We start from the raw sequence: 24,598 nt of genomic DNA on the forward strand, positions 1-24,598 counted from the left end.
GTTTGTCATAACATGTCAAAGTCAAAAAAAGCTTTGGATAATAAGGGCCAAGTTCCCAAATATAAAACAAAGTTGTCCGGAAGTTAACCTAAACATTTAGATGTAATTTACGTCCAATTATAGCACAAAATACAAAAAACACATCAAACAGCTCAAAAACCAAACAGATTTCTGAGATCACTGATAAAAACATACGTACAGCATCATCGCCCAGAGCCGTTTTTAAGCTGAGTCGAACTTTATAGCCGTTCGAAGCATCTGTGTTGATGGAATATATATTTATAGTTGTTAGAGAAAACACCACATTAACATTGAAGTCTATCTTTGTTTCTGTCTAAACACCAAAATTCTACATTTCTTTTGTATTATAGACTTAATGCAGCTACACAACATTACAGCTAGGAACGTTGTCTATACAATATGTGCAATATAAAATTATTGGTTGAAGCTTAATCAAAATTTTAGCATTATCATAACATGCAAACATCCTTAAAAAACATTGTTCTTACCTGGCTTACAGAGTTCTTCTGCACATGCAGATAATATAAAAAACAAGAAAAAAGTATTTTTCCACATTTCAGGGGAAAATGAAAACCAAAAACAACTAATCCAAGGCACAAAGTTCCCAGTATTACAATATGTGAGTCTTAGAGGTTAATCAAATACTTCACTGGATTATGTCTGACTTTAATGGTTAAGCCACAGGGAAGGAATAAACAGAAATGCAGTCAGCTACGCCTTCCCGTCACTCCATGGAGACCGTAAAATGAGCCCTCCAGTGAGCAAGAAAGAAAAAAAAAAAAACGCTGATGTTTATTCAAGCTTTTAACAAGCCAGATGAAGAAGAAAAAAGCAGAGCTCAATCTGTTCTCTCTACTGTCCTGCCTTTCTGTTGAATTTAGCCTTTAGCCTTTAGCTCATATCTGTCCAACAGGATTTAGATAAATCCATCTTAATTGCCTTCATTAGTGAGCTAATTTTGAACTTGAAAACACGACACATTCTTGTTTATACCATTACAATCATTCAGAATTAAGTATATGGAGGTGAATGTGTTCGACTACTGTAACACCACTGTGTTAGCTTCACTGGCTAACCAGTAACAAGAGATGAAGAGTAGATAAATTTAAGCAAAATTATGTTAAAATTATGACATTATTTAAATATATCATATATATTCTGCTTAAATAAAGGTTAAACATCTTAAAGGCTGTAATGATGAAATGCAATGTCTCAATTCTGGATAAAAAACAGAAATTTGGTGGGGGGGCACATTTAAAATGACAGAGGTCCAAATTATTATTTTAATGATTGTTGTTGATTTTTAAATGGTTTGTACTGTCAGAATAAGTATTTGCAATCTCAAGTGCTAAAATGAATTGTACATAAATCTATTTTAATTTGAATTATTATTGTAGCCAAGTATATGATCATGATTTTAATACGTTGTAAGTAAAACCCAGAGATGTTATTTCAAGCTTTGTTCTAATTGTAGATAGAAGGTGACAGCCACAGGATATAATGCCAAAAAGACATACCCGGAGATTGTTGCATGTTTAAGTTAACTCATCATCCATTTCAATATCGACTTAGCAGCAGTTAGCAGTTTAGTAAATTATTCAACCACAGATAGTAAAAGATTTCCAGCAAAGGCAATAGTGAAGAAATAAAGTCAAAGTCTGTAGAAAACTGTTTGCCAATGTGAAATCGGCAGTAAAACACAAACCACCCACACTGAGCCAGTACTTAAAATACTTTACTCGTCATTGTCACCACCATCAGAGTACAGAGTTCTAAGACCAGGAAAAGAGTAAAAACCAAAAACTAAAAGGTCAAAATTATGAACTGAAAAGTAAAAATGTGAGATTAAAGTGATGTTTTAACAGATACGATTACAGTTAATAATGACAGATACGATTGAAAATATTAAGAAAAAAAATACTACTGATTCACTGTTTCTTTTATAGGTAAGTAGTTACAACCGACTACTAAACAACTGGTTGAAATTATAAGATAAAAAATTAACAGAAATAGAAAAAAAATAAAGTACTTGATGTCTATGCATTTAACTTTAGGGAAAACAGCGGCGATTGGTGGTACATAATTGCACTGCAACGATCGATTTAAATACAGTATATAGATTCTTGTGGGTCATTATGGTTTAAACCCTCTTAAGTTATCCTAATAAGAAGAGTGTGTCATCACCCAGAATCAGTGCCTTAAACTGGTCTGATTCAGTTCAACTATAACTGGATTTTATCAACGTTACTGTAAGTCTGAGTATTTAGGACCATGGGGAGACGGGCAGGGAGGGAAGGATGAGAGCATGGCAGAGTAGCGTAGTGGAGTGGAGCCCAATGTTTTACAGCATGCTGAGGTTGGAGATGCTGCTGAATGAGATGCTGGAGCTGTGAAGAAATGAAAGACTAGATCAGCCAGTGAGGAGGAGGAGGACAAATTAAGATGAAGAGGAGAGTGGTAAGTATGAATATTAGCTGCTAGGAAAAAACCTCCGTCCTGCTTCTTTTTTACCTCCAACATTATTGTATGGTGTGACTAAGTGACTCTTTGTGTTGTGTTGTTTTCATTTGAATTTCCCATTTAAGACAACCTCCAAAAAGTTGTCAGTTGGTGATTTAAAAAAATAAATAGCAGCTTAATGTTATTTTGGCTCAGCTCTTTGTTCAAACAGGGATTAGGTGGGTGGCATCTGATGAACATCACATTTATCTGCAGCTCCAGCTGAGGGGAGTGCAGGTGTAACTGAGATGCTGCCTCTGCTCTTAACTGTGGCACCGAATCAACTGTGATTAAAAAATTCAACAATGTCATCATCAGTGGATGTTGTGTTTCCTACTTCTTTTAACCAATGTTTAATTGTGTCTTAGTGCCAAGGTCTTACTGGCATCATCATCTTCACCATGGTTACCATCTTTGTTATGCTGTACCAGAGCAGAGACAAAACGTCTTCTTCATCAGCGTCTTCACCTCCTTCCCACATCTTCAACACACAAAGTTTGTCCACACAAAAGCCCCAGAAACCCAGGACCGTTAAGTCAACACTTGGTGGCTACACCAGTGTCATGGACCAGGAGGTACGTCCTTAAAACATCTGTTCTTATACTGGATACATATCATGTTTGAATTATAAAGTCTTCTTCAGTCTTCCACTTGTGCACTAGCATCACTTCACTCTAGTCTTAATTTATCTTCAAACCGCATTTTCTATACAAAATGTTTTGGTTTTGGGTGAGGTGCCAACCACTGGGGCAGCACATTTACAGATATCAATATCAAGAGACAAATTAAACATGATTAAAGTGAAAACTGTGTCTGATTTGTCAAATCCTGTGAATGGTTTAATCCAGAGATTGTTGGATTGTTGTCCTGTTCAAAGCCAAGTGCTGCAGGTACAGGCCGACCGTGGAGGCTGAAGAGCAGCTCCCAGATCTGAGTGGTCGAGTTTGCTCTGAAAGCGATTATAAGTCCGGAGTTCCCCTGGGCATCGTACAACCAGGTTTGAACTGATAAGTTCAGAGTGAGCAGGTGGGCAATATTTGGCTGGGACGGGGACTGAGACGGTCTCCCCACCTAACCTGATTCTTCTTCTCTCTCCATGTCTACACAGTCTGTCAACTGTTGTAAACTGGAACGTTTCTGTCCTGATCCTTTTTCTTTGGCGATTGTCTTGTTTACTGAGAGCTTGTACGATGGAGATGTCCCTCTGCAGACTTAAAGGCGTAGACTAAGGATGTGTGCGTGGGTGTTGGCAGGTGTCAGGGACCACAGTGACGAAGCACATTTATTCTTATAATGAAGACTCTCACAGTGATTGTGAGCAGATGCTCCAGTCTGAATTCTAGGACTGTTCAAGGGTAATTTTACTCTTGCTCAGATTGTTTTTAAAACAGGTTTTCAATTACTATTTTGGAAGTTCAACTGCACACTCCCTCTATGCTGCAGTGGTTACACGTAACATGAGGTAATTGCACTCAAGGGCAAAGTGCACTGCTTCTGAAGGAGTGAGAGGTACAAGGGAGTGTTTTTGTACTGTTGGTCTGGGAGGGTGTGTGTTTGTTCAGTGAAGCATGTAATTCACTGCATTCATTTGTTGTCACTATACACACATGGAGTATTCCACTTTTGGAAATGATGCACACATACACACATTTAAAGAGTGTAGGGTCAGAGAGACAGGAGAAGTACATTATGAATATTGCAGTGGGAGAAAAGAGCCTGCAGTTATATCACATTTACACACACACCTAACGGTTCCATGAATATGAACCTCACCTGAATATTTGTTGTGGTTAGGCCTGAACTCACCATTTTTATTGCAGAAATTGTTGCTGAACATAACAGCATCACAGCAGTTTTAAACAGTCTAGCTAGCTTCACACAGACCTTGGTGTTTCAAATTGTTAACAAATACTGAATGCCTAATGAGGAAGGACAAATCGTTGTTCTTCACATGACATTTTTTTTCAGGTAAGCAAAATCTTTGGAATAAAAAGACTTTAAAATGCCAGGGTTTAACTTTTGTTGGTAGTCAGACTCCCTGCCATCCTCTCTGCTGACGATGTGTTTTATCGACCTTGCTGTTCTCCCTGTGGCTATTGGATTTTTACTACAGGTAACTGCAGTAACACCACAAAAAAAAACCTTCCTATGTGGATTGTAAAGAGTTTTGACCTTACCTTACCTTAAAACTCTGTTTTGAAATCACACAGTTTGAGACTTGACTTATGACTAATCTTTCACCTCCACAGTCTCTGAGGATCCACTGCAGCACGTGTGCACTTGTGACCAGCTCTGGTCAGCTGACAGGAGGCAACAGAGGAGAAGAGATTGATCGCTCCGAGTGTGTCATTCGTATGAACGACGCTCCCAGCGCAAACTATCAGCAAGACGTTGGTCGGCGCACTAGCCTGCGTGTCATAGCTCACTCCAGTCTGCAGAGGGTGCTAAGAAGCAAACAAGAACTGCTCAACACCAGTCAGGCGACAGTGTTTATTTTCTGGGGACCTAGCAGCTTGATGAGACGGGATGGAAGAGGTCACGTGTACAACAAACTACAGCTGTTGAAGCAGCTTCTGCCCAAACTGATAATCTTCACAGTTTCTCGAAGCAACATGTTCAAGTTTGATGAGCTCTTCAAAAGAGAAACAGGGATTGACAGGTAAATATTCACAGACTCCCAGCCCGCATACCAAATTTGTACAATGAAACATTTTAGACTTTTATACTAGTAATACAGTATATCTGTCTTGGTAAAAATAAACAAATAAACATGAGCATCAGAAATGCAGAAAAAAGACTGGAGACTCTGTTTGTTTGGCAAGGTTAACATATACAATCAAAACTTTTTTTTAAATGTTGTCACATTTAGCCAACTGACCTTCATTACTGTATAAAATAAAGCCAGGCCATATTGTCACTTACGTGGACTTGTCAACAGTGGTTCTTGTACATCCTGCATGTCTTTCAGGAGGATTTCCCACTCCTGGCTCAGCACAGGCTGGTTCACCATGGCCACAGCCCTGGAGCTGTGTGACAGGATCAACGTGTATGGCATGGTGCCTCCAGACTTCTGCAGGTAAAGTTAAAGTTATTTACAATACTTTCAATTGACTGGTCAATCAGATTAACCACAGGGTAGCTGTGGATTAATTAAAATTAATCATGACTTACAAACTGTTGTCCTCAGCTAGTTGACTGTGTGAGCAACAATAATTATTGTACAGTACAGTGAGCATCAGTCTGCCCATGCGTTAAGAAGTTTACTCACATTAATCTTCACTTATTTTATTCAACATTCATTTATTCTGGGATTAGGAAACACACTCATGAACAGTTTATATCGATTCTAGTGCATGGTAAACAAATATGGACATGTGCATATTTTGCACGTAAAATAAAATCTTGCAAATAAAAATATTCTGTGTATTGGCATTGGGAAAATGTATAAAAACACTTCACTGCTGTTTAGTATGCAACTGGAAAAGTAACTTGGCTGAAATCATAAAAACCTAGTCTGGCCCAGAGAAGTGTGTGACTTATTATGACATTCAGAGAGAATGAGTTTTTCACCGAGCTCTGTGTGACAGACCGTATCAGACTGGTGTGTAATGACTACAGCTGTTATCCTTCTTTTATTTGATCTTTCGTGTCTCATCGTTCTCTGTCTCTGCTTCAACCCCCACAGTTTCAATCTTTCAACCCAACTCTCAATTATCCCCAGGCTAGTTCCACAGCTTACATAGGTTTTACTCACAGACTTTTTGTTCCCCTCATTTTTCATCTTCCTCTCACCGTGCAGGTCCTCCCCCCACACCTCTGTGCCATATCATTACTATGAGCCCGGGGGACCTGACGAGTGCTCCGTGTATCTCTCCCACGAAAGGAGTCGACAGGGAAGCAACCATCGCTTCATCACCGAGAAGATAGTGTTCGCAAACTGGGCTCAAACCCACAATATCCACTTTTACCAGCCAAACTGGAGGCCCACGGCTCTCATCAGCAGAACAGACGGCTCGTACACACCTGCTCCAGCTGGCTCCTGAGACTCACTGCGCAGATGTTTGGGATGTGTGTTTGTGTGTTTGTGTGTGTATGGGTACAAATGTTCTGTGTAAAATCTGAATGCAGATGACAACAGTAGCAGAATAATCAGTTTGGCAGCAATGATCCAGAACACCAGCACAGGGGCTCAACAGTGTTTTTGAAGTGTACCTATATCAGGATGAGTGTCAACGCTGTGGGGGTTAAGTCTTTGTGGAGCTGATTAAAAACACTCTGACAGAGAACTCTTCAGAAGCTGTACTGCACGTCCATTTCCACGACCAGTCGACCAGTCTCACTGTATATAAGTGTGTACTCTGTATTTAAGTGTGAGGGGGTTCTGTGACCTGAGAGTTACAGTGGTGAGAAAATATCTTAAAGTTTTCTTAATGCACCGAAAACTATTATTTACTGCAAATGATTTGTCTTTTGTCAATTATGTGTCAGTGACAGGAACACAAATTAAATACTTAACAGTATTGTTTTCAACTTGATAGTCCCAGGTTTCACCACAAGTAGGTAAATTATGAGTAAATTGAAACCAGAAAAATCATTCATTTTTATAATTTATTCATATACCTTGTGACTATAAGAATATAAATATAAGAATATAAAGTATTTGCAGTACTAAAAGAGAGACTTAGTTGTGGTGAAACGAATTTCTATGTATTAGATGCTAGATACATTTAAGGATTTATACATAAAAAAATTAAAAACCGTTAAAAATACGTAATTCAGACCGTGTGGTCTTTGTAGAAGTGACTAACAATGTGCCACGAGCTAAAATAGTGTGGTTTAAGACCAACATTTAAAATCCTTTTAAAATTGTTAGAATTTACTTACTTTTTGAATGATTCATCAGATGGTCGATAAATGAAACTGTTCTTAAGAACAGAAACAAAGTCCAGTCCAGCAGAAAGATGTACAGAGGCAGCTAAGCTAAGACACAATCAGTAACAGGACGATGTCAAAACAATGGAGATGAGCTGAGCGGAAAGGAAAGACGGTGTCGCTTAGTTAGAGTTAACGAGTCACAGGTGGGAAAGATGAATTAATTAATTACTATGGGAGACACAGGAGGTGGAGACGGGTGGATGTGAGGACACGGCGGGATAACTAAAATAAAAATGGTTGATAACGTTTACTTTTTGCCTCTTTTAAAACACGTTTTATTAAACCTACAATGTTTCTCATACAGAAAGTTCACTCCTGTGGGGATTCTTTTGCTTTGAGCTGACATTATTTTCTCTCTTATAAATTATTATTTTTGTATATGGTAATTATGTGAGGTGTATTTACTACTTTAGTAGTAGTAAACTACTTACTACTTTAGTAGTAAATACACAGTTTTCCATAGGTACAGATGCAACCTGGTTTATTATACTGTATTTGCCTTAATGACATGAATACCTGTAAATATCCACAACTGTTAACAACAACAACAGTTCGACGACCTTGTTTTCTATATAAATAATAATAATAATGATGATAATAATAATAATAATTATAACATTATATTTTATTTTAATAACTCTTTTAAAAAAAACAAAATTCTCAGTCCATCGTAACAGTATTAGTACTGCTTTGTCACTGCTCAATGACGTGTAGTTTCACACTGGATCCACCAGGTGGAGACACAGTTATATATTATGACATTTCAAAGAACAAACTTAAGATAATATTTCCACGTCCTCATCTTACAAATGAGTGCATTCCATTCTGCTGCTGAAGGTAAATGACAACATGTATTTAAAGGGTTGTAAACCAGGGCGTCTGCACCAGCCTTTTCCATGACGTCTCTCACTGACCACAGGTGAATGATGAAGTAGTTTGTTTTGTCTCTGAGTGTCCTTATGTCCTGTCCTCTTCTCCACTGTCAACTTTAATGCCTCAGCTCCTTCCAGAGGAGTGAGTCACACTGCACTGTTTCTTCTTGGAAATTCATAAATGACTCCTTTGTCAAGTTGACAAAGACTTTACTCTGGCCAGTAAAATAAACAAGAAAAAAATAAAATAAATAACGTACATAAGTATCTTATCTCAACAAGGAGTTCTGAAATGTGTGTATGTGTGTTTCTTGTGACAATGACAAGTAAATTTCATTTCTACTCAACACACAGTATATCCTGTTAACTGAATCAGAATCAGATCCCTTTCTTACTAACGTGTTGTAGTCCAGTGCTCCCAGTCGTTCATCATCTCCTGCTTTAGTGGAGCAGGATAATAGTTTAAAATGTAAACATTCTAGATGTTAAATTGGGCATAGACAGTTTATTAAGCTATGGTTAGGTTAGGTTAACCACTGGTGATATACGGTTAGGCCGGAAGATCATGGGTTTGCATCCCTGGCTTTTGGTGTCGAGTAAACCTCAACATTCCACTGCTCCCCAGGTGTTGTTTATCCCCCAACGCTCCCCAAGGGATGAAATGAGGACACATTCTGCTGTGTGTATGTGTCTGTATATGTACAATGACAAATAAAGCTGATTTTGCAGTATACGCACAGCATTCGCTTCTTCTTCTCTGTATTTCAAACGTTGGTGTTGGACTCAATTAAAAAGTGCTGAATCATGGTACACTAATGCTACACACTGCGCACAGAGCAGTACAAATGAACGTTACATGTTAGAAGTCAACTTTACTTCATATTTTGGACAGGTCACTTACTTCAGTGTCCTCTCTTAGCTTTAGTATTTGCCACATTTCAAACCTCCCCACTCTTCTGCAGTAACTATTCCCTCTAAATGAGAGGAAAAGCAAGGTGACAGAAATGAAATCTAAATAATGTGTGGTTGAGTGGCACCTGTCCCACCTGTGTATCCAAGAAAATGTCAACCTCATTACATAGAGATGTTGGGAAAGTGAACAAATGGCTGCGGCTGCAGCTGCTGTTGGCAAAGAGCCCATAATATGGGCCATTTTCCCATTAACGGCCAAGTCTGTCTGTATCCCACCGAGTCAGAGAGTCTATTACTGCTGCATCATTTGGTCCAGCCAACAAAGTAGTCCCATACCTGTGTCCCACTAGTGCTGCCTGTCATTACTGTGTCGAGCAGATACTACATGACACCACACTCGGGGGTGTCATGTCATCAGGAAATCAGGTTTTTTTCAAGACTTATCCTGCTGGAAAACTTGTGGTCTTTACACTTCCTGTGGGGGAGAGTTTTCATTATCACGTCCAAAGGACAAGGTGTTCCGTTTCAGCACTCGGAGCAGACAGCAGCTATTAAATCACCGACTATAAAATTCAATTAGCGATAAAGCAGTGAACGAAAAGCATTTTTTTTCCATCCCATCACAGACTTTTAAATTCTGACAAACATCTCGTCACTTTCGTGGCTGAACACTCGTGCGAATAGTGTAATTACAACAAATTGTCGTTAAAAAAAACAACACAACAACATATGATGTACATATGACATATTGCAAACAACAGTGATGCTGATCACAGTATTTGCTTGAGGATGATTCAGAGTAAATGTAACACATGACTGACAGAAGGAAAAACACAAATATATCTGCGCCTCACTGCTGCCATAGAAAAAAAAGGGTTTTGATCCACGGCCAACGACTCTGTGCAGTCCAAACCATTAGGTTATTGTCAGTGCCTGAATAAGCAATTTTGTACCATCAGCATAGCAACAAGGTGGTAACATTATACCACCACTACAGTGTAATGGGACTGAAACGCCCGTGACAACCAGTGTCAGATAGACAGGGTTGTTCATGTTATTTCATGTTCAACCACATGTTGTTTTAGCACCTGTGTGGTCATAACAGTGTGGTTCTCTGCCCACAAGGATGTATACAGGATCTACAGTGTGAGTTCTGCCACAGGAGGAACAGGTGGCACAGATGTTTGTCTCCCTCCACAGGAGCACAGAGGAGAACACTCTCACCATGTTCAATGACAGTGACTGAATACACACTGTCATCTGACTGCCATTAAACAACACAGACAGAAGGTGGAGGCTGGAAAGAAGGACTGGCGTTGAGGTAAGGAAGCCACTTGTTGATTTTTGTACAATTAACAACTTTGTAACTGTTGAAGGTTTGAAACGGAATTTTAGTTGTTGAGTTATTTTAACTCAAATAGTCTTTCTATTTTTATTTATCAAATACTATAAAAATAATTGTGTGCAAATATATATCTAAAGTAAACATTTAGAAAAGGTGGTCAAATTCTGTTTACTTTTGTACAGATAAGTATAATGTACTTTAGTAGAGTTTTATACAATACCCTGAAGTAAAGTATAGTTAAGTATACTATAATACAGTACAATGCAGTGATGTATAATGTAGTATAAAAACAATAAAGTTCAGTACAGTTATGTAGTACAGTGTAGGCAAAGTAGTACATTACAATAGTGTACACTGTACTGAAGGGTGTAATATTATGTAGTATGGTATAGCAAAGTAGAGCTCAGCATACCCATGTTATATTAGGTAGTATAATGTAGTATAGTATACTGTTGTATAGCATAGCAAGTATAATCAAAGTAATATACACTGCAGTACAACTTTGAATTGATACTCTTTAAACTCATAATTTATACTGTGTAGTATAACACAGCACAGCATAGTACACCATAACAAACAGTTGTGGACTGCGGTAAAATACTGTGTTGTGTGTACGCCGTTGTAGTATGCAATGCTGGACACCATGAATAACACATTATTAATAATATATATATAATATAAAATTATTATTATTATTATATATAATAATATAATAATATATATAATATATTATATTTAATAATTTATAGACTACAGAGTAGTACAGAGCAGGAGAGTACTGTATGTTACCCTAATATGGGACAGTGTAGTACACACACAGTCATTTTTAGCATGATTAATTATCTAGGATCTGTGCTGACTCCCTGTTTTCTCTCTCTTTACTCTTTCTGCTGGTTACAGTTCCACCATGTTTTCCAACAACAGCACAGAGTCTGATTCTAGGTCGGAGCTGTCAGCCAAAGACATCAGCCAGAAGAAGCTCTCCGTTACTGCGTCCATCATCTCCATGACAGTGGGCATCTTGTCCAACAGCCTGGCCATCTTTATCCTGGTCAAATCCTACAAGCGCATCCGAATCAAGTCCAGGGCGTCCTTCCTGCTGTTCGCCAGCGGCCTGGTGGTCACTGACCTGTTGGGTCACCTCATCAACGGCTCCTTGGTACTTTCTGTTTACAGCTTTAACAAGAAATGGAAGACCTTTGACCCTCAGGGCATTGTGTGCAACACCTTTGGAGCTTCCTTGGTGTTCTTCGGTCTCAGCCCCTTGTTCCTGGGCAGCATCATGGCAGTAGAGCGCTGCATCGGGATCACCAAGCCGATTTTCCACTCCACTGTGTTCGCCCACCACCACATGAAAAAGCTGCTGGTTCTCACCTGGACTCTGGTTGCAGTCGTGGCCTGGCTGCCTGTGATGTTGGGGAGGCCCTACAAGGTCCAGATATCCAGAAGCTTTTGCTTCTTCCATCTGCAGGAACCCAGTGACTGGGTGGACGTCTTCCTGCCGCTGCTTTTCTCTGTACTTGGCCTGCTCACTCTGCTCATCTCCATTTTGTGCAACACTGTGACCAGCTGCGCTCTGCTGCGCCTCCGACTGTGTAAAAAGCGTCGGAGCAATGGAACTTCCTACCATATAGAGATGATCTGCCAGCTCCTGGCCATCATGCTGGTTTCCTGTAATTGCTGGGGACCGTTACTCGTAAGAACTCATGTTTAGACTCTTGTATTCTTTTTAGACCTTTTATTTCATTTTTTTGCATGTTGACCATTACTCTTATTGTTAATGCTAGGGATGTCCGATAATATCGGTTGGCCAATTTTATCGGACATCCCTATCATTCGATTATTATTATTAGCATAATAATTTAATATCCTTTATTGCTTTTTGGTGTAAGATCCTATATTGGTTTTCCTCCGATAATGAAAACCTGGTAATGCACTGCATGGGTATTGCCGAATATGCTGGAAACGCTAATACATTTACCTCAGTTTTGGGGACAAATGGCTGGTATCAGTTGATATCGGAAATTAAGTATTTGGACAATTTTGGCGTATACCAATCCCAATATCTAATTTGCTCAGATACAGTCAACCTTAAGTATGCAGGACGAACCCAAGCCCTCTGAAAATGCCTTAAATATATTTATGCCGTTCACAAAAACCTACACCAGAGGGTTATTATTTTGTAAAGTCATTCTGCACCTTTTTTTTTTTTTACTTTTAAGACCTTTAATAGATTGATTTGCTCCTTGGAGTTTAACCTTTCCACTGTTTTACTGTCACAAACTCACATCACAATAATATACTAGTGAAACATTTGCATACCTTAGAAATATGCAGAAATATGCAAAGTCAAGTGTGAATCATGAAACCTATTAATTAGGCATTTGCTAATTAAGGTCTGTTTTGAATGATTTATGATCACAGCTTCAGAAAACAGCATTCTGTGTTGAACTGATGAATCATCTCTGCAACTGTAGTTCTTCAGCAGCTTCTCACTGTTTCCATTGTTCTGCCAGATTCACGTGATCGTTGAGAGCGCTAAAACCAGACACGACCCCACCTCTCTCACTCTGCTGACCGTGATACGTATGGCCACCTGGAACCAGATTCTGGACCCCTGGGTATACATCCTGCTGCGGAGGGCTGTTCTGAGGAAAATCTTCACCTTTATCCACTGCTGCTGGGGCCCAAAGATGAGGGAAACTCACCGCTGGCAGTGCAACGCACTCCGCAGCTCTCTGGATACCAGCACCTCTGGAAACACGCAGGTTTTGTGCCACTGCAATGGAACGTTAGCTCCTTCAGATGTGGTGATTAAATCCATCACCTGAGAAATCAAATGTATTCTTAGAAAGGATTAACATTATTTAAATACTATAACATGTAGAAACCATGTGCAAGAAGCCTCTTTGGTAACCCATCACGAACCACTGTATTTGAAAACTATAACATGTATATCATTTTTGTAAATTATTATCTCGGCTGTAAGTGTTCATGTCAAAGTAATGTCTTCAATGTTTTATAATGTACTCTATGTTTATTGTTGATGGTGAAACTATTATTGTTGTCACTGATGTGTGTTTTTTTACAGAGCTCAGGTTTGACTGATACAGTATATGATACAGATTCATTATTATCTAAAACTGAAGTTCGATGTATTTTTCTTGCTTACAAACAAGTTCATGTTCGATGTATTTTTCTTGCTTACAAACAATAATTAAAATGATGCAAGTCAGTCATGTGTAAAGTTTCAAGGACAGTAGAAAATGTATAAAAACAAGTGAAGTAATTGGCCCCCACCAGGTAGAAAATCAATACAGCAGTGGTGTCATTATTGGCTGGAGCAGCTGGGTAGCTCTTTTTCCTGTTTATAAATGAATGCATTTAGAAACTATAAATATAACAAGTATTCATAGTCTAAAAATCTTTAGTAAGACATCACAGCTTGCACGTCTGTAAATTAAATAATACTTTACAAAAAAGTAGTGAGTGTAGAGTCTCACTGACGTTTCTACGTATGTTTATACACGTGCAGGATTTGGTGAATTATTACAGATTTAAAGAACACACACATTCAGGTTTATTCTGTTGATTAATAAACGCTGAAGATTAAACGCGATGTCATTTCAAAGGATATACTTTAACCCATGTTAGCGTTAGGGTTAAGAAGAGTTGCACAATACTAGACAATTAATACTATTGTTCAATTGTGTTTTTGAGACTAATTCTGTTTTAATGTCGTTGGATATGTTTTGCTTTTTTAAAAAACATTTTGAGATCGTGACAGCTGACAGGGTTTTGGCGCGTATCTGTATCTGTTCATATCTGGCGTCAGGACTGCTCTGCTCTCTCTTGGCTCGCTTACTCTTCTGCGGGATGTGCAAACTGGGGAGGAGGGATATTTCTGCACACCTCCTGAGTTACTTCACAGAGCTGCAGGAACACGGGGGAGGAGGAGCAGGAGGAGAGACCGAGGGACATCACACTCACGGAGCGTGGGTTAGAGAGCAGAAAGCATCCCGTCACTGGCTCCAGCTTCTCTGTGGCCGTCGGAGAGACTCTGCTGTGCACCTTCAGCCCGGGCTCCTCAGATGTAAGCGGATAAAATGCTGAAGTTCTTCTCTGCGCGGGATGACGAGAATGAAAGCCTTCTGGGAGCAATAACAGAGGGTAAGACGTGCATGGGTTTGAATGGGATGAGAAAAAAATCTAGCCCCCATTCACTGTGCCTGTGATGCAGGGGGAGGAGGAGGGATGCTGCTGATGTTTTCTACAGAAAATGATGATCCAGCATTTCACAGCGCGCCTGGTCAGCATCATCTCTCTCTCTCTCTGTGTGTATGTGTTTATATGTACAAGACCATCCTCCACCTCACTGATCCTCACCTCAGTGGAGGGTCCAGTGATGTAACGTGATGTGATGTGATGACAGTGAGCAGGCGGACTGAGTGTCGCATTGCCACCGGCGGGTCTGGACTAAACACTTACACGTGTGTTTAATGCGTCACTGTCCCAGAGGGAGAGCGGCAGCAGCACAGAATGTGATCATCGCTGTCGTCACTCCGTGGTTACAGAAGATACATTATTTCCATCATTTTGCAGATGGAACTGCAGTGCAGTAGGCTAGGGTAATCCTCTGGTCCCGTGTTTACTATGAACAGAACACGTTCACTCTCGCCCGTTAGTTTCTGAGTATCCAATACGTCACCTGACAAGGATTTCGCCTTTTTCTCGACTGTAACAGCTATGATGTGATTTCCGTGTTACGGAGAAGGCTGCTGAAAATACAAGGGTTTATGAATGGACTCACTACAGGACATTCTGCTGTAAATACAATTATTGCGCATACATACACGGCGATACGAAGGGACAGGTAGTACATATACGTTTTAGTGTTATTTATTGATTCAGCAAAAAAGTTCACATTAAAAACCACGAAAGTCAATAAGGAAACTTAAGGTAGGCTTTGTTGGGTTTTTAGTAGGATAGTAGGATATTATCCAAACACTTAATTTTCGATTCTGATATGCTGCCATCTAGTGACTTTCACTTTAATATACAGCTGTTTGTCCCCAAAACAATTTTTTGGGCACACATTATTTGGGGAAACCCAGGCATTGCGTTATCAGATTTTCATTATTAGAGGAAAAATTGATATGATTCTTACAGATATTACATAATATGCTAGGGGCATCCAGAGTTTTTAGATAATTTAAGTTCAATACCTTTCCTATTGGGCCGAAAATGCAACTCTATATCAGATATTTATGATGTGTGATGTCATCAATTATACATAATCAACCACTTTTGATTTAGAATTCAGCTTTGTTATAAAAAAATAAAAGCACATACACATCTTTGGTCTAAAATAAATAATCGGAAATCCAAAGGAAAAGACAAGAGCTAAATGAAACACAGTGAAAAAGAACACAGTGTACACTGAGCAGTAACAAACAAGGAGCAGAGAGAAAAAGAATTACACAGCTGTTCCTGGATGTAGAAGCATTTCAAACATAATGCACTATTATAATTTTTAGTAAAACATATTGCACTGTTGATATTTTCATTGAGAACAGATTGCACTATTGATATGTTATTGTCTATGTATATTCTTGTCTTCAATCTGATTGTGCTGCTATATAATTTGTTCCTGTAGCGTCAGTATTGCAGAAGCTCACAGCTAAACTTCATGTCCTGGAACTGTAACACTGGTTCTTGGATCGGACATCAAGGACGACTGTGTGCTAATGTTGTCTTTAGTGATGATTGAAAGCCGTGTGGAATGAAGGAGGCGATAATGGGCAATAACACACACCACTAAATGGCCACTTCGCACATGTGAACACAGCGTTTCCACCTAATGAGTCTGTGTTAATCAGCTCCCATACAGTACATGTGGAATGGAACGTCAGGAACGCAATGGAAGACGGTGTTCATAATAACGTTGTGCTTCTCTTTTCCCTTCCCCATGACAGATGAGGGAGACAACCCATCTCTGCAGGACTCAAAGCAGCAGTGGCTGAGCAGACCCTGCCTGCTGGTGCTCAAAGATGGGAACGTGTCAAAACCGGGACTGGGCTGTGGACAGATTAGACCCGACTCACCCTCTTTAGCTGCTTCTGACGCAACAGTCAGAACCCCTTTTGAGCCATGCAACCCAAAGCCCTCTCAACATCTTTCCAAAGTTGCTTCACCCTCCCAGCTGGAGGAAGGCAGCTGCACTGTGACCACCATCTCCTCATGGGGAGAAAGCTGTTTCGGGGAATCATCAAGCCCCCTGGTGCTGAGTCCTGCTGAGGTTGCCTGGCCAGAGGAGGGAGGGGCTAAAGAGGAGGAGAGGAAACCCCAGGCTCTTCCATCGAAGGAGGATTCTGTAGTTGAGGAGAAGGAACTGGAAGAGAGTGAGCAGGAGCAAGACCAGTACTGTAGCTCAGAAACTCCCGAGGAAGCATCTCTAGAAGCCCAGAGTCAGATAAACACAGCGAAATCTAATGGAAGAGATGAAACCAACAGCAGTAAGGCCCAGGCAGTAAGTGGCGACAGAGAATCTGGAGACTCCCCCGGGGTTCCAGATAATGAGCTCGACCCAAATCCTATGGGCGTTTCGTCAAAGGACAAAGGCAGCATCCTCGGAGAAGTGGCTCCTGTGTGGATCCCTGATGCTGAGGCACAGGTCTGCATGAAGTGTGGGACTAAGTTTACATTTACAAAGAGAAGGCACCACTGCCGAGCCTGTGGAAAGGTGAGTAACCTAGACTTAAACTGTTTTTGTTTTTTTGTTGATGTGTTGTGTAGGTTTTTTTTTATTTAAAAAAATGCAACTAAGACACCTCCCAAGTAAGTGACTTGGTGTTTGACGTGTCAAACATGTATGTGTGCATTTGTCCCTTCTGTGGTGTGTGCATGTGCATGTGTGTGTTGTTAGGTATTTTGTGCACTTTGCTCCAGTCTCAAGTTCAGACTTACACATCTGGACGGCAAGGAGGGACGCGTTTGTGTTTCCTGTCACTCAGCTCTCATCAAAAGTGAGAAGATATTCATTTCTTTGGTGAATGTTTGTGGGGTTTTTTTTTTACAAACAGACCTTGCACACATATCCCTTCATGTTCTCCTCAGGAACACCACCGAGGGGGAGGCGAAGGGTGTGGTTCGCCGACGACGTCGCCCAGAAGCAGTCAGAGTCTGCTCCCACCACGCCAGTTAGAGGTCCAACATTCTCGCCGCTGATGAGACATGCCCTGGGAGACAGGGTTAAAAGCTCTTCGCCGCAGATCAGGAGAAGCTCGAGGCCAGAAGGAACTTCAACCAGTGTAGGATAATCCAAAACATGATACTGTCAAATCATATTCCCCCTGGTTATTGTTAAACCTTGGAAACAATATCAGTCACGGTCCGGTTTTGAACAAGTTTGCCCCAACAGAGGCATTAAGTCAAGAGCTGTAAACAGCCCAGAGCAGCCACAACACTGGCACCCATTAAAAGTCATCACTCAACTCACAGCGGACAAAGCTATCCGTGTAAATATTGACGTTTTCCAGAGAATACAGAAATCCAAATGACAGACTAGTTGTTTAACTACACTTTGTACTTTCTTGCAAACTTTAACTCAATCAGAACCTCAGAAGATGAATTCTCAAAATTAACAAAATACATTAGTGTAATTCATTAGTGTCCAAGAGTTCTGACCGATTCCTGCATCAGGATAGATTCATTGCTCTGCTTTAACATGGTAAATAGCACTCACCAGATCTGGAGAAGAATAATCCTCCTCCCATGTTTCTCTATAGGAGGCCTGCGGTCCTAATGGCTGGGGTACCACGGCTTTAGTCAGCAACTCTTCCAACCTCATTCCAGTACATGGCCTTCCCCCAATCCTCACCTCTACGGGGGTCAAAGGAGGTGAGGCATTAGCAACTCACTACATGGGTGTAACTTTATAGATAATGTATGACCAGTGACACACATGTATCAGCAGTTTCTTTTCTTGTAAAGCATTGACACCATTTGTTTACTTCAGATTACACTGTGGAGGAGCAGCCCTCTGAGATCCTGCTCATACAAGAACTGGAGAGCAGCAGACCAAAGCCTCTAGTGTTCGTCCTCAATGCCAACCTACTTGCTATGGTCAAGTTGGTCAACTGTATGTGTTAATTAACACACATTGTTTTACTGTAATGCATGTCACGCGTGACATATACAGTATACAGTATATGGTGAGCATTTAATTAATGTAGGGTAATGACCTGACGTGGACACAGGAGGGCACTGTTGTTCGACTGTTGATAACTGTGGGGGTGGTTCGTAAAGGGTAAATACTGTATATACCTAAATAATATAATAAATATCTCCTTTATTTCGCGATTTTTCCCATTTCGCGGTGGGTTTTGGAACGGAACTATTGCCCAGGCCTTATCTCTGTTAAATAGAACTAGTATATAGAACATTTTTGCAACTCTTGTTGGGTTTAAAAACATCAACAGCTGAACATCAATTCTATGTTCATGAAGTAGTTGCTACTGTAAGCTGCCTGAAAATGTAGTTCACCATTCCTGTAGCCTGCTTTTCTATTTTGAATATTCATGTTCTCAACTACTTTGAAAGTGTCTTGTTGGATGTCTGTGAATTGTGTCTTGTCTGTGTTAAAGATGTGAACAGGAAGTGCTGGTGTGTGACCACGAAGGGGATGCATGCTGTGGGTCAGGTGGAGGTGGTGATCCTACTGCAGTGCCTGCCTGAAGAGAAAAGCTTCCCTAAGGACATTTTCAACCACTTCATCCAGCTGTACAGGGACTCACTGACAGGTCAGAGACACATGTTGTAGATCACGTGTCAAATTCGAGGCCCATGGGTCAAATACAACCCACCATGTCCATGCTGCTGAGTTTCTTAAACTGATCATTTTTTTCATTTTTATTACACAGAGCAATGTCTGTGTAACTTGAATAAATAACAATCAATTGCAGAAACATTTATTTATTTTGTAATGGAGAAATTATATCTATACCAGGCATGGGCAAACTAAGGCTGAATGTGGCCTGTTCAGCTTTTTAATCCAGCCAACCAAACTTTTCCAAATAATATAATTTATAATGATAATAAAATATTATCATTATACCTCTGCCTTTTCCCTGCAATACCCAAGTTTCCCCAATAGATTTCCCAAACTGAAACTTAGTTTGATACTCCTGCTGGAGCTGGACTTGTAATTTCTCCTGCTGGAGCTGGAGCTGGACTTGTAATTTTTCCCTTTTGACACTCCTGCTGGAGCTGGACTTGTAATTTTTCCCTGAATTGGCTTCAGTTTGAAAATTGAAATTAAAAAATATTTTTGAAAATGAATTCCATTCGGGCTCTGAAATGATAAAAAATGAAATGACCTGGATGACTGAACACTTTCATGAACATCTGTCCACTATGGTGTCATTTCTGTAGGAAAGGTAGTCAAACACCTGTCTTTCTCCTTGTTCGGCGGGAGCCTCCTGGGCACTGAGGAGCATGCAGGCTTTCTCTACGTGAACTCCACTCTCCAGTCCATTCAAGGTCTACCTCTGCCAAACCATCCCTACCTCTTTGGCCTGCTGGTCCACAGAGCAGAGGTGCCCTGGGCAAAGGCCTTTCCCCTACGTCTCATGCTTCGTCTGGGGGCTGAGTACAGATGTAAGATATGAACTTCTTTGTAACCTCGTGTCATTAAAGTGTTTAGTGTTTCGTCATCTCTCTCATTTACATTCTCTCCCTTCAGTTTATCCCTGTCCACTCTACAGTGTGCGCTTCAGGAAGCCCTTGTTCGGGGAAATAGGTCACACCATCATGAGACTATTAGTGGTGAGTGTGACGTTTTCTTTCCACTTACATTCATTACGGTAATTAATAGAAATAAAGCAGCACAGTGTTTGGGTCGCAGCCCCAACAAAATTCAGTATATTGATGCAACAATGAGACATTACAACATTATTTTTAATTTATTTGTGACCCACTTTCAAAAAATGTATGGTGTCTGCTGAGTATATATATATATATATGTATATATATTTGTGCTAACAGAATAGAAATCAAATAAGCTGTGGCTTTATTTTTGTGAAATTAGACATTTCAGTTTCAATATTGACCTTGGTTTGTTCTTCTCTCTCCCAGGACTTTAGAAACTACCGCTACAGCCTACCAATGGTACCGGGGCTCACTGTGGATCTCGAGGCTCAGAGGACCTGCATAAAGATCCCAACCACTGGGTATAATGAGGTAAACTCCAGTGTTTTTAAGTCTCTCTCAGTCTTTAAGGACTCCCACAGTGTGTAAAATTGATTTTTTTTAAATCTCCCTTCTTTTCTTGTCATTGTTCAATTGTCTGATTTTAGCTAATGAGGGCTTTGAATAAGTCAAACGAGCATGTGCTGGCCATAGGTGCGTGCTTTAATGAGACAGCAGACTCCCATCTCATCTGTGTGCAAGGAGACGGTGGCCAGTACCAGACGCAGGCCATCAGTATCCACAACCAACCTCGTAAAGGTACGAGGTACCTATGTACTGAAAAAATAATAATAATTAATTTATATATATATATAATTAGCCCAATTTTCTTATGTTTCCCCATGCTTCGTACCTTTGTGTGCTTATAAATACAATTGTCAAAGTGACATGAACAGCCACGTACCTTTGTTTTGTCGGTGACTTCGAAGTTAGCTCAGATGAATCCCTTCAGACATCATGAAAAAGAAGTGAGTCTGCCTGAACCCTGAGGTAATCCAGCAGAGCCTGAGTGTGTACTGTATCTGCTCCCTCGTCACCCTGACGACAATCACCTGTGCCGGTGTTTTCCTGCTAAAGCTCACAGACAAACAACTAATGATACTATTTACCAAAGAAATGGTTATTTATGAATAAAGATCCGTTGAGTTCAAATACGAAGTTTCATGTGAATTGACAAGACGTCAATATGAGTGTTTGTTTGTCCCGGAAGTAGTACTCATCGTATTCCGTGCGTTTTATTCTGCGATAGCCGGGCTAGCTTCGGTTTTGTAGTTTTAAAACATGTCATTTACTGATATTCAACACTAGAAGGTGGTGTAGCTAAATTAAAACTCGTTCTTTCTCGTTTTTTATTTTTAAATATAATTTTTGTCTGTTTGTCTGTCTGTCTTTGTTTTCAGTCACTGGATCCTGCTTTTTTATATTCAGTAGTGCTTTGAAAACATCTGCAGGATACCTGGCCAAGTCCAGCATTGTAGAAGGTAGGTCGTCCACTCAGAGGAAAGTTTAGTTTAAACTTCTGTCTCCAGCATAAATTAAAACAGTTAATGCTAATGCATTGCCTTCAGAATGCTGTATTGAGAAGGTGATGATGTTTATATGTTTGTCTATGTATATTTTAAAACGCCTGTTTGTCTAGGCGTATGTACATGTGTGAGTCTGAGTGTCAGTCCGTTGCTGTCTGTTTGTGTGTTTCTCCTGTATTGCTGTCGCCTCTCTTCAGATGGATTAATGGTGCAAATCACCGTGGAAACCATGGCAGAGCTTCGCCGATCACTACGGGAGATGAAAGACTACACTGTCACCTGTGGACGGCTCGACCAATCAGAGAGCCAGGAGCTTGTATGTGTGCAGTGGGTGGAGGAAAAATGCACTGTCAATAAAGGGTGAGTGTGTTCACCTGCTTGAAGTTCATGTTGCAGCTGTAGAACTGGGCTATTGTGGTCAATGACAACAGCAGAAATATCATGGAAAATCCACCTCAGTGCTGCTGTAAACATGGACACCAGTCTGTCAACTCGTTTGTTGACCTCAGGTCTTGGAAAAAACATTTCCAATTCACCAGTTTCACCATGATGTTTTTAATGTATGAATTGAAAGCAGTAGCTCTGGTGTATTCTGCTGCCACCAACAGGCTTGGATGGCCAGGCTACATTTTTATGGTCTTTTTCAATGATTAACAAAGCTGTATTTGAACATACTTATGTGGTGACCAGTACCTGTTTCCACCTGGTTAGCTTACATGTTTGTTTCTCCCCAGGGTCATTAGCCCCATTGATGGCAAGTCAATGGAATCTGTCAAGAGCATGAAATTGTTTCAGAAGTCCGAGTACAAAGAAAATGGAAAAATCATCCGCTGGACTGAGGTAAAATTAAGGATTTAAGAAAATCTTAATAACCTTTACATTACCTTTAAACTGTGAACTTAACACGTTGTCATCTTCATGTCCTGTTTAGGTGTTTTTCCTGCAGGCGGAAGATCATCTCAAAAGTGGAGCCTGTGAGTCTGCGGAACACAGTCGGCTAACGGAGAGGATTGCCCGAGCCTTCTGCCTGGCACTGTGTCCTCACCTCAAACTGCTGAAAGAAGACGGAATGGCCAAACTGGGTCTGCGGGTCACCTTTGACACTCAAGAGGTCAAAACAATCAAAACACTGTTTGTATAAACACCCAAATGTAGGTGAAAACCTACAGTAGGAAAACACTGCTTATGGAAACTGAAGAATAATCAGTATCATAAGGGAATTGTTCAAAAATCCTTTTGTAGAGTTAGACTTTACTTTTGTGATTTAAAGCAGTTTTAACAAACAGAAGCAGATTACATTAAAATGATGCATTAAATAGTTGTTTGTAATTTCAGGTGGGATTTGTAGCTGGCAGCAACGGGCAGCCCCTTCCAGCCGGGTACCTCAATGCCCTGGACAGTGTGCTCATCCCGGTCATACAAAGCAGGGGGCGCAAGAGGGGCGAAGAGCCGATTGTGATGGAGCTCATCTTTTACATCTTAGAGAACATCACCTAAGTCTCACCCACTGCATCATTTCATCTTTTCAACCCTGACCACACCTTGGTCTCTGGCGTGTCTTATCATTACTGCTGTCGGCTTCAGGGCAATAAAAGCATTCAAAGGGCGAACCAGACCACATCTAAGGTCTGCATCCATCACATCCACCCACCAGTGGAGAGAAACAGGCCAGCTCTCCAGTAGTTTCCTGATTTTCCTCTGCCGTTCAGCAGACAATCTGGGTAAGCATGAAAGCCTCCATGGACCATTAGATCAGGGTGGTGTCCTTGCACCGCAGTAGCGTTTCATAGCTTCTCATCACTCGTATCCCATTACACACAACCTCCAACAGAAACTAAACCTTTAACGTGGGAGCTGACCTCAGTCCCCTCGATCCTAGAGCAAAAAGAAAAGAGAATGAAATGAAGTACTGTAGTGTTTGTAGTAGATATGTAGCAAACCTGATGCACACACTGAGTGAATGCCCAAAGAATGCTTTCGTACTGGATGCCTTTTAATGATTTCACATGAAATGTAATGTCAGCCTGGAATTAAACTAATGACTGAACTATCCCCTGTTATTGGATCATTTTAGAGTCATATTGAACTTAAATACACAGGGGTGTGTGCATATTCACGCTGTTAATCTTCGAATGGGTGCCAATGGATGTGATGTAGGTTTGCTGTACTGAAAGGTTCTGAAGGCAGCTTTACTGTCATTAGTGGCCTTTAAGTCTATAAAGTTATACTGTTTCTAGGATTTCCTCGTCATTAAATACAAAGCAAGTTTTTCCTAAACAGAGCATTTCAGGTCAGTGGAGCAGTATTGATTCACTTGACTCTTTCACCACCACCATGAATTGTTTACATTCATTCTATGTTTTAAAATCTGCAAAACAAAATAATTTAGACTTGGAAAAATTAATAAATACTACATAGAAAATTTAGTAGTATCAAGATTCATGACCTGGAGGTAGTAAATTACAACAAACCTAAGTCAGCTCAAAAACAGAAGAAAGAAAACCATGTGTCTAAAGACCCTGGAGTGACTGTCGACACACTGGTAAAAGGACTTGATAGTGATCTCGTAGTGTAATGCTTATCAGCTATTCTGTTGGTCTTGGATTCCAGACCTTACACTCCCAACTCCCACGCTGAGTGTCAGCCCCCCAGGCAGTCATCTCAGGGCTGTATGTGACTAATGGGCTTCAAACTACAGGTTTGTTAATCACGGGTTTACCTGCCACCGTATCAATCAATTC

The 24,598-nt window shown here is 40.4% G+C and overlaps 4 protein-coding genes and 1 long non-coding RNA gene across 9 annotated transcripts in view; 3 read left to right on the top strand and 2 right to left on the bottom strand.

The window, feature by feature from the left end:
- Positions 1 to 727, bottom strand: part of cltrn (collectrin, amino acid transport regulator) — a 2,989-nt gene extending 2,262 nt beyond the window's left edge. Inside the window, exons 1-2 of the mRNA XM_008335478.3 lie at positions 510 to 727; positions 200 to 258 (exon numbers count right to left, since the gene is read on the bottom strand). Coding sequence (XP_008333700.1) covers positions 200 to 258; positions 510 to 576 — 126 coding nt within the window. The 5' untranslated portion in view covers positions 577 to 727. The remainder of the gene's footprint in view (positions 1 to 199; positions 259 to 509) is intronic.
- Positions 728 to 1,213: 486 nt separating this feature from the next.
- LOC103397281 (alpha-N-acetylgalactosaminide alpha-2,6-sialyltransferase 5-like) lies at positions 1,214 to 7,390 on the top strand. Of its 2 annotated transcripts, XM_025054089.1 has the most exons (6): positions 1,214 to 2,478; positions 2,889 to 3,095; positions 4,550 to 4,633; positions 4,770 to 5,179; positions 5,489 to 5,596; positions 6,320 to 7,390. In XM_025054089.1, exons 1-6 carry the CDS (start codon positions 2,464 to 2,466, stop codon positions 6,561 to 6,563), a joined length of 1,068 nt encoding a protein of 355 aa, XP_024909857.1. In that variant the 5' UTR covers positions 1,214 to 2,463; the 3' UTR covers positions 6,564 to 7,390. The 2 variants fall into 2 exon arrangements, with proteins under 2 accessions (XP_024909857.1, XP_008333713.1); XM_008335491.3 differs by lacking the exon at positions 4,550 to 4,633 and having other exon boundaries at positions 1,216 to 2,478.
- LOC103397273 (uncharacterized) lies at positions 4,993 to 7,988 on the bottom strand. The gene is made up of 3 exons (XR_523434.2): positions 7,405 to 7,988; positions 5,443 to 5,590; positions 4,993 to 5,152 (listed from the first exon to the last, which is right to left on the bottom strand). It is a non-coding gene; the product is annotated as an uncharacterized LOC103397273 (long non-coding RNA).
- A 2,359-nt stretch (positions 7,989 to 10,347) lies between these two features.
- ptgfr (prostaglandin F receptor (FP)) lies at positions 10,348 to 13,560 on the top strand. 2 transcript variants are annotated; one of them, XM_008336024.3, is made up of 3 exons: positions 10,348 to 10,560; positions 11,485 to 12,280; positions 13,101 to 13,560. In XM_008336024.3, exons 2-3 carry the CDS (start codon positions 11,492 to 11,494, stop codon positions 13,413 to 13,415), a joined length of 1,104 nt encoding a protein of 367 aa, XP_008334246.1. In that variant the 5' UTR covers positions 10,348 to 10,560; positions 11,485 to 11,491; the 3' UTR covers positions 13,416 to 13,560. The 2 variants fall into 2 exon arrangements, with proteins under 2 accessions (XP_008334246.1, XP_024909723.1); XM_025053955.1 differs by lacking the exon at positions 10,348 to 10,560 and having other exon boundaries at positions 11,402 to 12,280.
- A 908-nt stretch (positions 13,561 to 14,468) lies between these two features.
- On the top strand, positions 14,469 to 23,749 carry zfyve9b (zinc finger, FYVE domain containing 9b). 3 transcript variants are annotated; one of them, XM_008336037.3, is made up of 16 exons: positions 14,469 to 14,754; positions 16,560 to 17,326; positions 17,510 to 17,609; positions 17,701 to 17,894; positions 18,372 to 18,483; positions 18,602 to 18,724; positions 19,230 to 19,385; positions 20,017 to 20,241; positions 20,327 to 20,409; positions 20,719 to 20,823; positions 20,940 to 21,090; positions 21,732 to 21,812; positions 22,055 to 22,217; positions 22,592 to 22,697; positions 22,789 to 22,968; positions 23,193 to 23,749. In XM_008336037.3, exons 1-16 carry the CDS (start codon positions 14,691 to 14,693, stop codon positions 23,352 to 23,354), a joined length of 2,772 nt encoding a protein of 923 aa, XP_008334259.1. In that variant the 5' UTR covers positions 14,469 to 14,690; the 3' UTR covers positions 23,355 to 23,749. The 3 variants fall into 3 exon arrangements, 2 of the variants coding, with proteins under 2 accessions (XP_008334259.1, XP_024921493.1); XM_025065725.1 differs by having other exon boundaries at positions 14,469 to 17,326; XR_003052926.1 differs by lacking the exons at positions 22,789 to 22,968; positions 23,193 to 23,749 and having other exon boundaries at positions 14,469 to 17,326; positions 22,055 to 22,366; positions 22,592 to 22,688.
- Positions 23,750 to 24,598: the final 849 nt, after the last annotated feature.

This window comes from Cynoglossus semilaevis, chromosome 2 (assembly GCF_000523025.1).
Source record: "Cynoglossus semilaevis isolate Cse_v1.0 chromosome 2, Cse_v1.0, whole genome shotgun sequence".
Lineage (NCBI taxonomy): Eukaryota > Metazoa > Chordata > Actinopteri > Pleuronectiformes > Cynoglossidae > Cynoglossus > Cynoglossus semilaevis.

Excerpts from the sequence above, each read along its gene's own strand:
- ptgfr (XM_008336024.3), top strand. The coding sequence starts at position 11,492 with ATGTTTTCCAACAACAGCACAGAGTCTGATTCTAGGTCGGAGCTGTCA. Across the intron at positions 12,281-13,100 it reads ATTGCTGGGGACCGTTACTC|ATTCACGTGATCGTTGAGAG; the intron begins GTAAGAACTCAT and ends TTGTTCTGCCAG.
- zfyve9b (XM_025065725.1), top strand. The coding sequence starts at position 16,478 with ATGTGGAATGGAACGTCAGGAACGCAATGGAAGACGGTGTTCATAATA. Across the intron at positions 20,824-20,939 it reads CAACCACTGGGTATAATGAG|CTAATGAGGGCTTTGAATAA; the intron begins GTAAACTCCAGT and ends GTCTGATTTTAG. Across the intron at positions 22,218-22,591 it reads AAATGCACTGTCAATAAAGG|GGTCATTAGCCCCATTGATG; the intron begins GTGAGTGTGTTC and ends GTTTCTCCCCAG.
- LOC103397281 (XM_025054089.1), top strand. Across the intron at positions 3,096-4,549 it reads CCAGTGTCATGGACCAGGAG|TCAGACTCCCTGCCATCCTC; the intron begins GTACGTCCTTAA and ends TTTTGTTGGTAG. Across the intron at positions 5,597-6,319 it reads GTGCCTCCAGACTTCTGCAG|GTCCTCCCCCCACACCTCTG; the intron begins GTAAAGTTAAAG and ends CTCACCGTGCAG.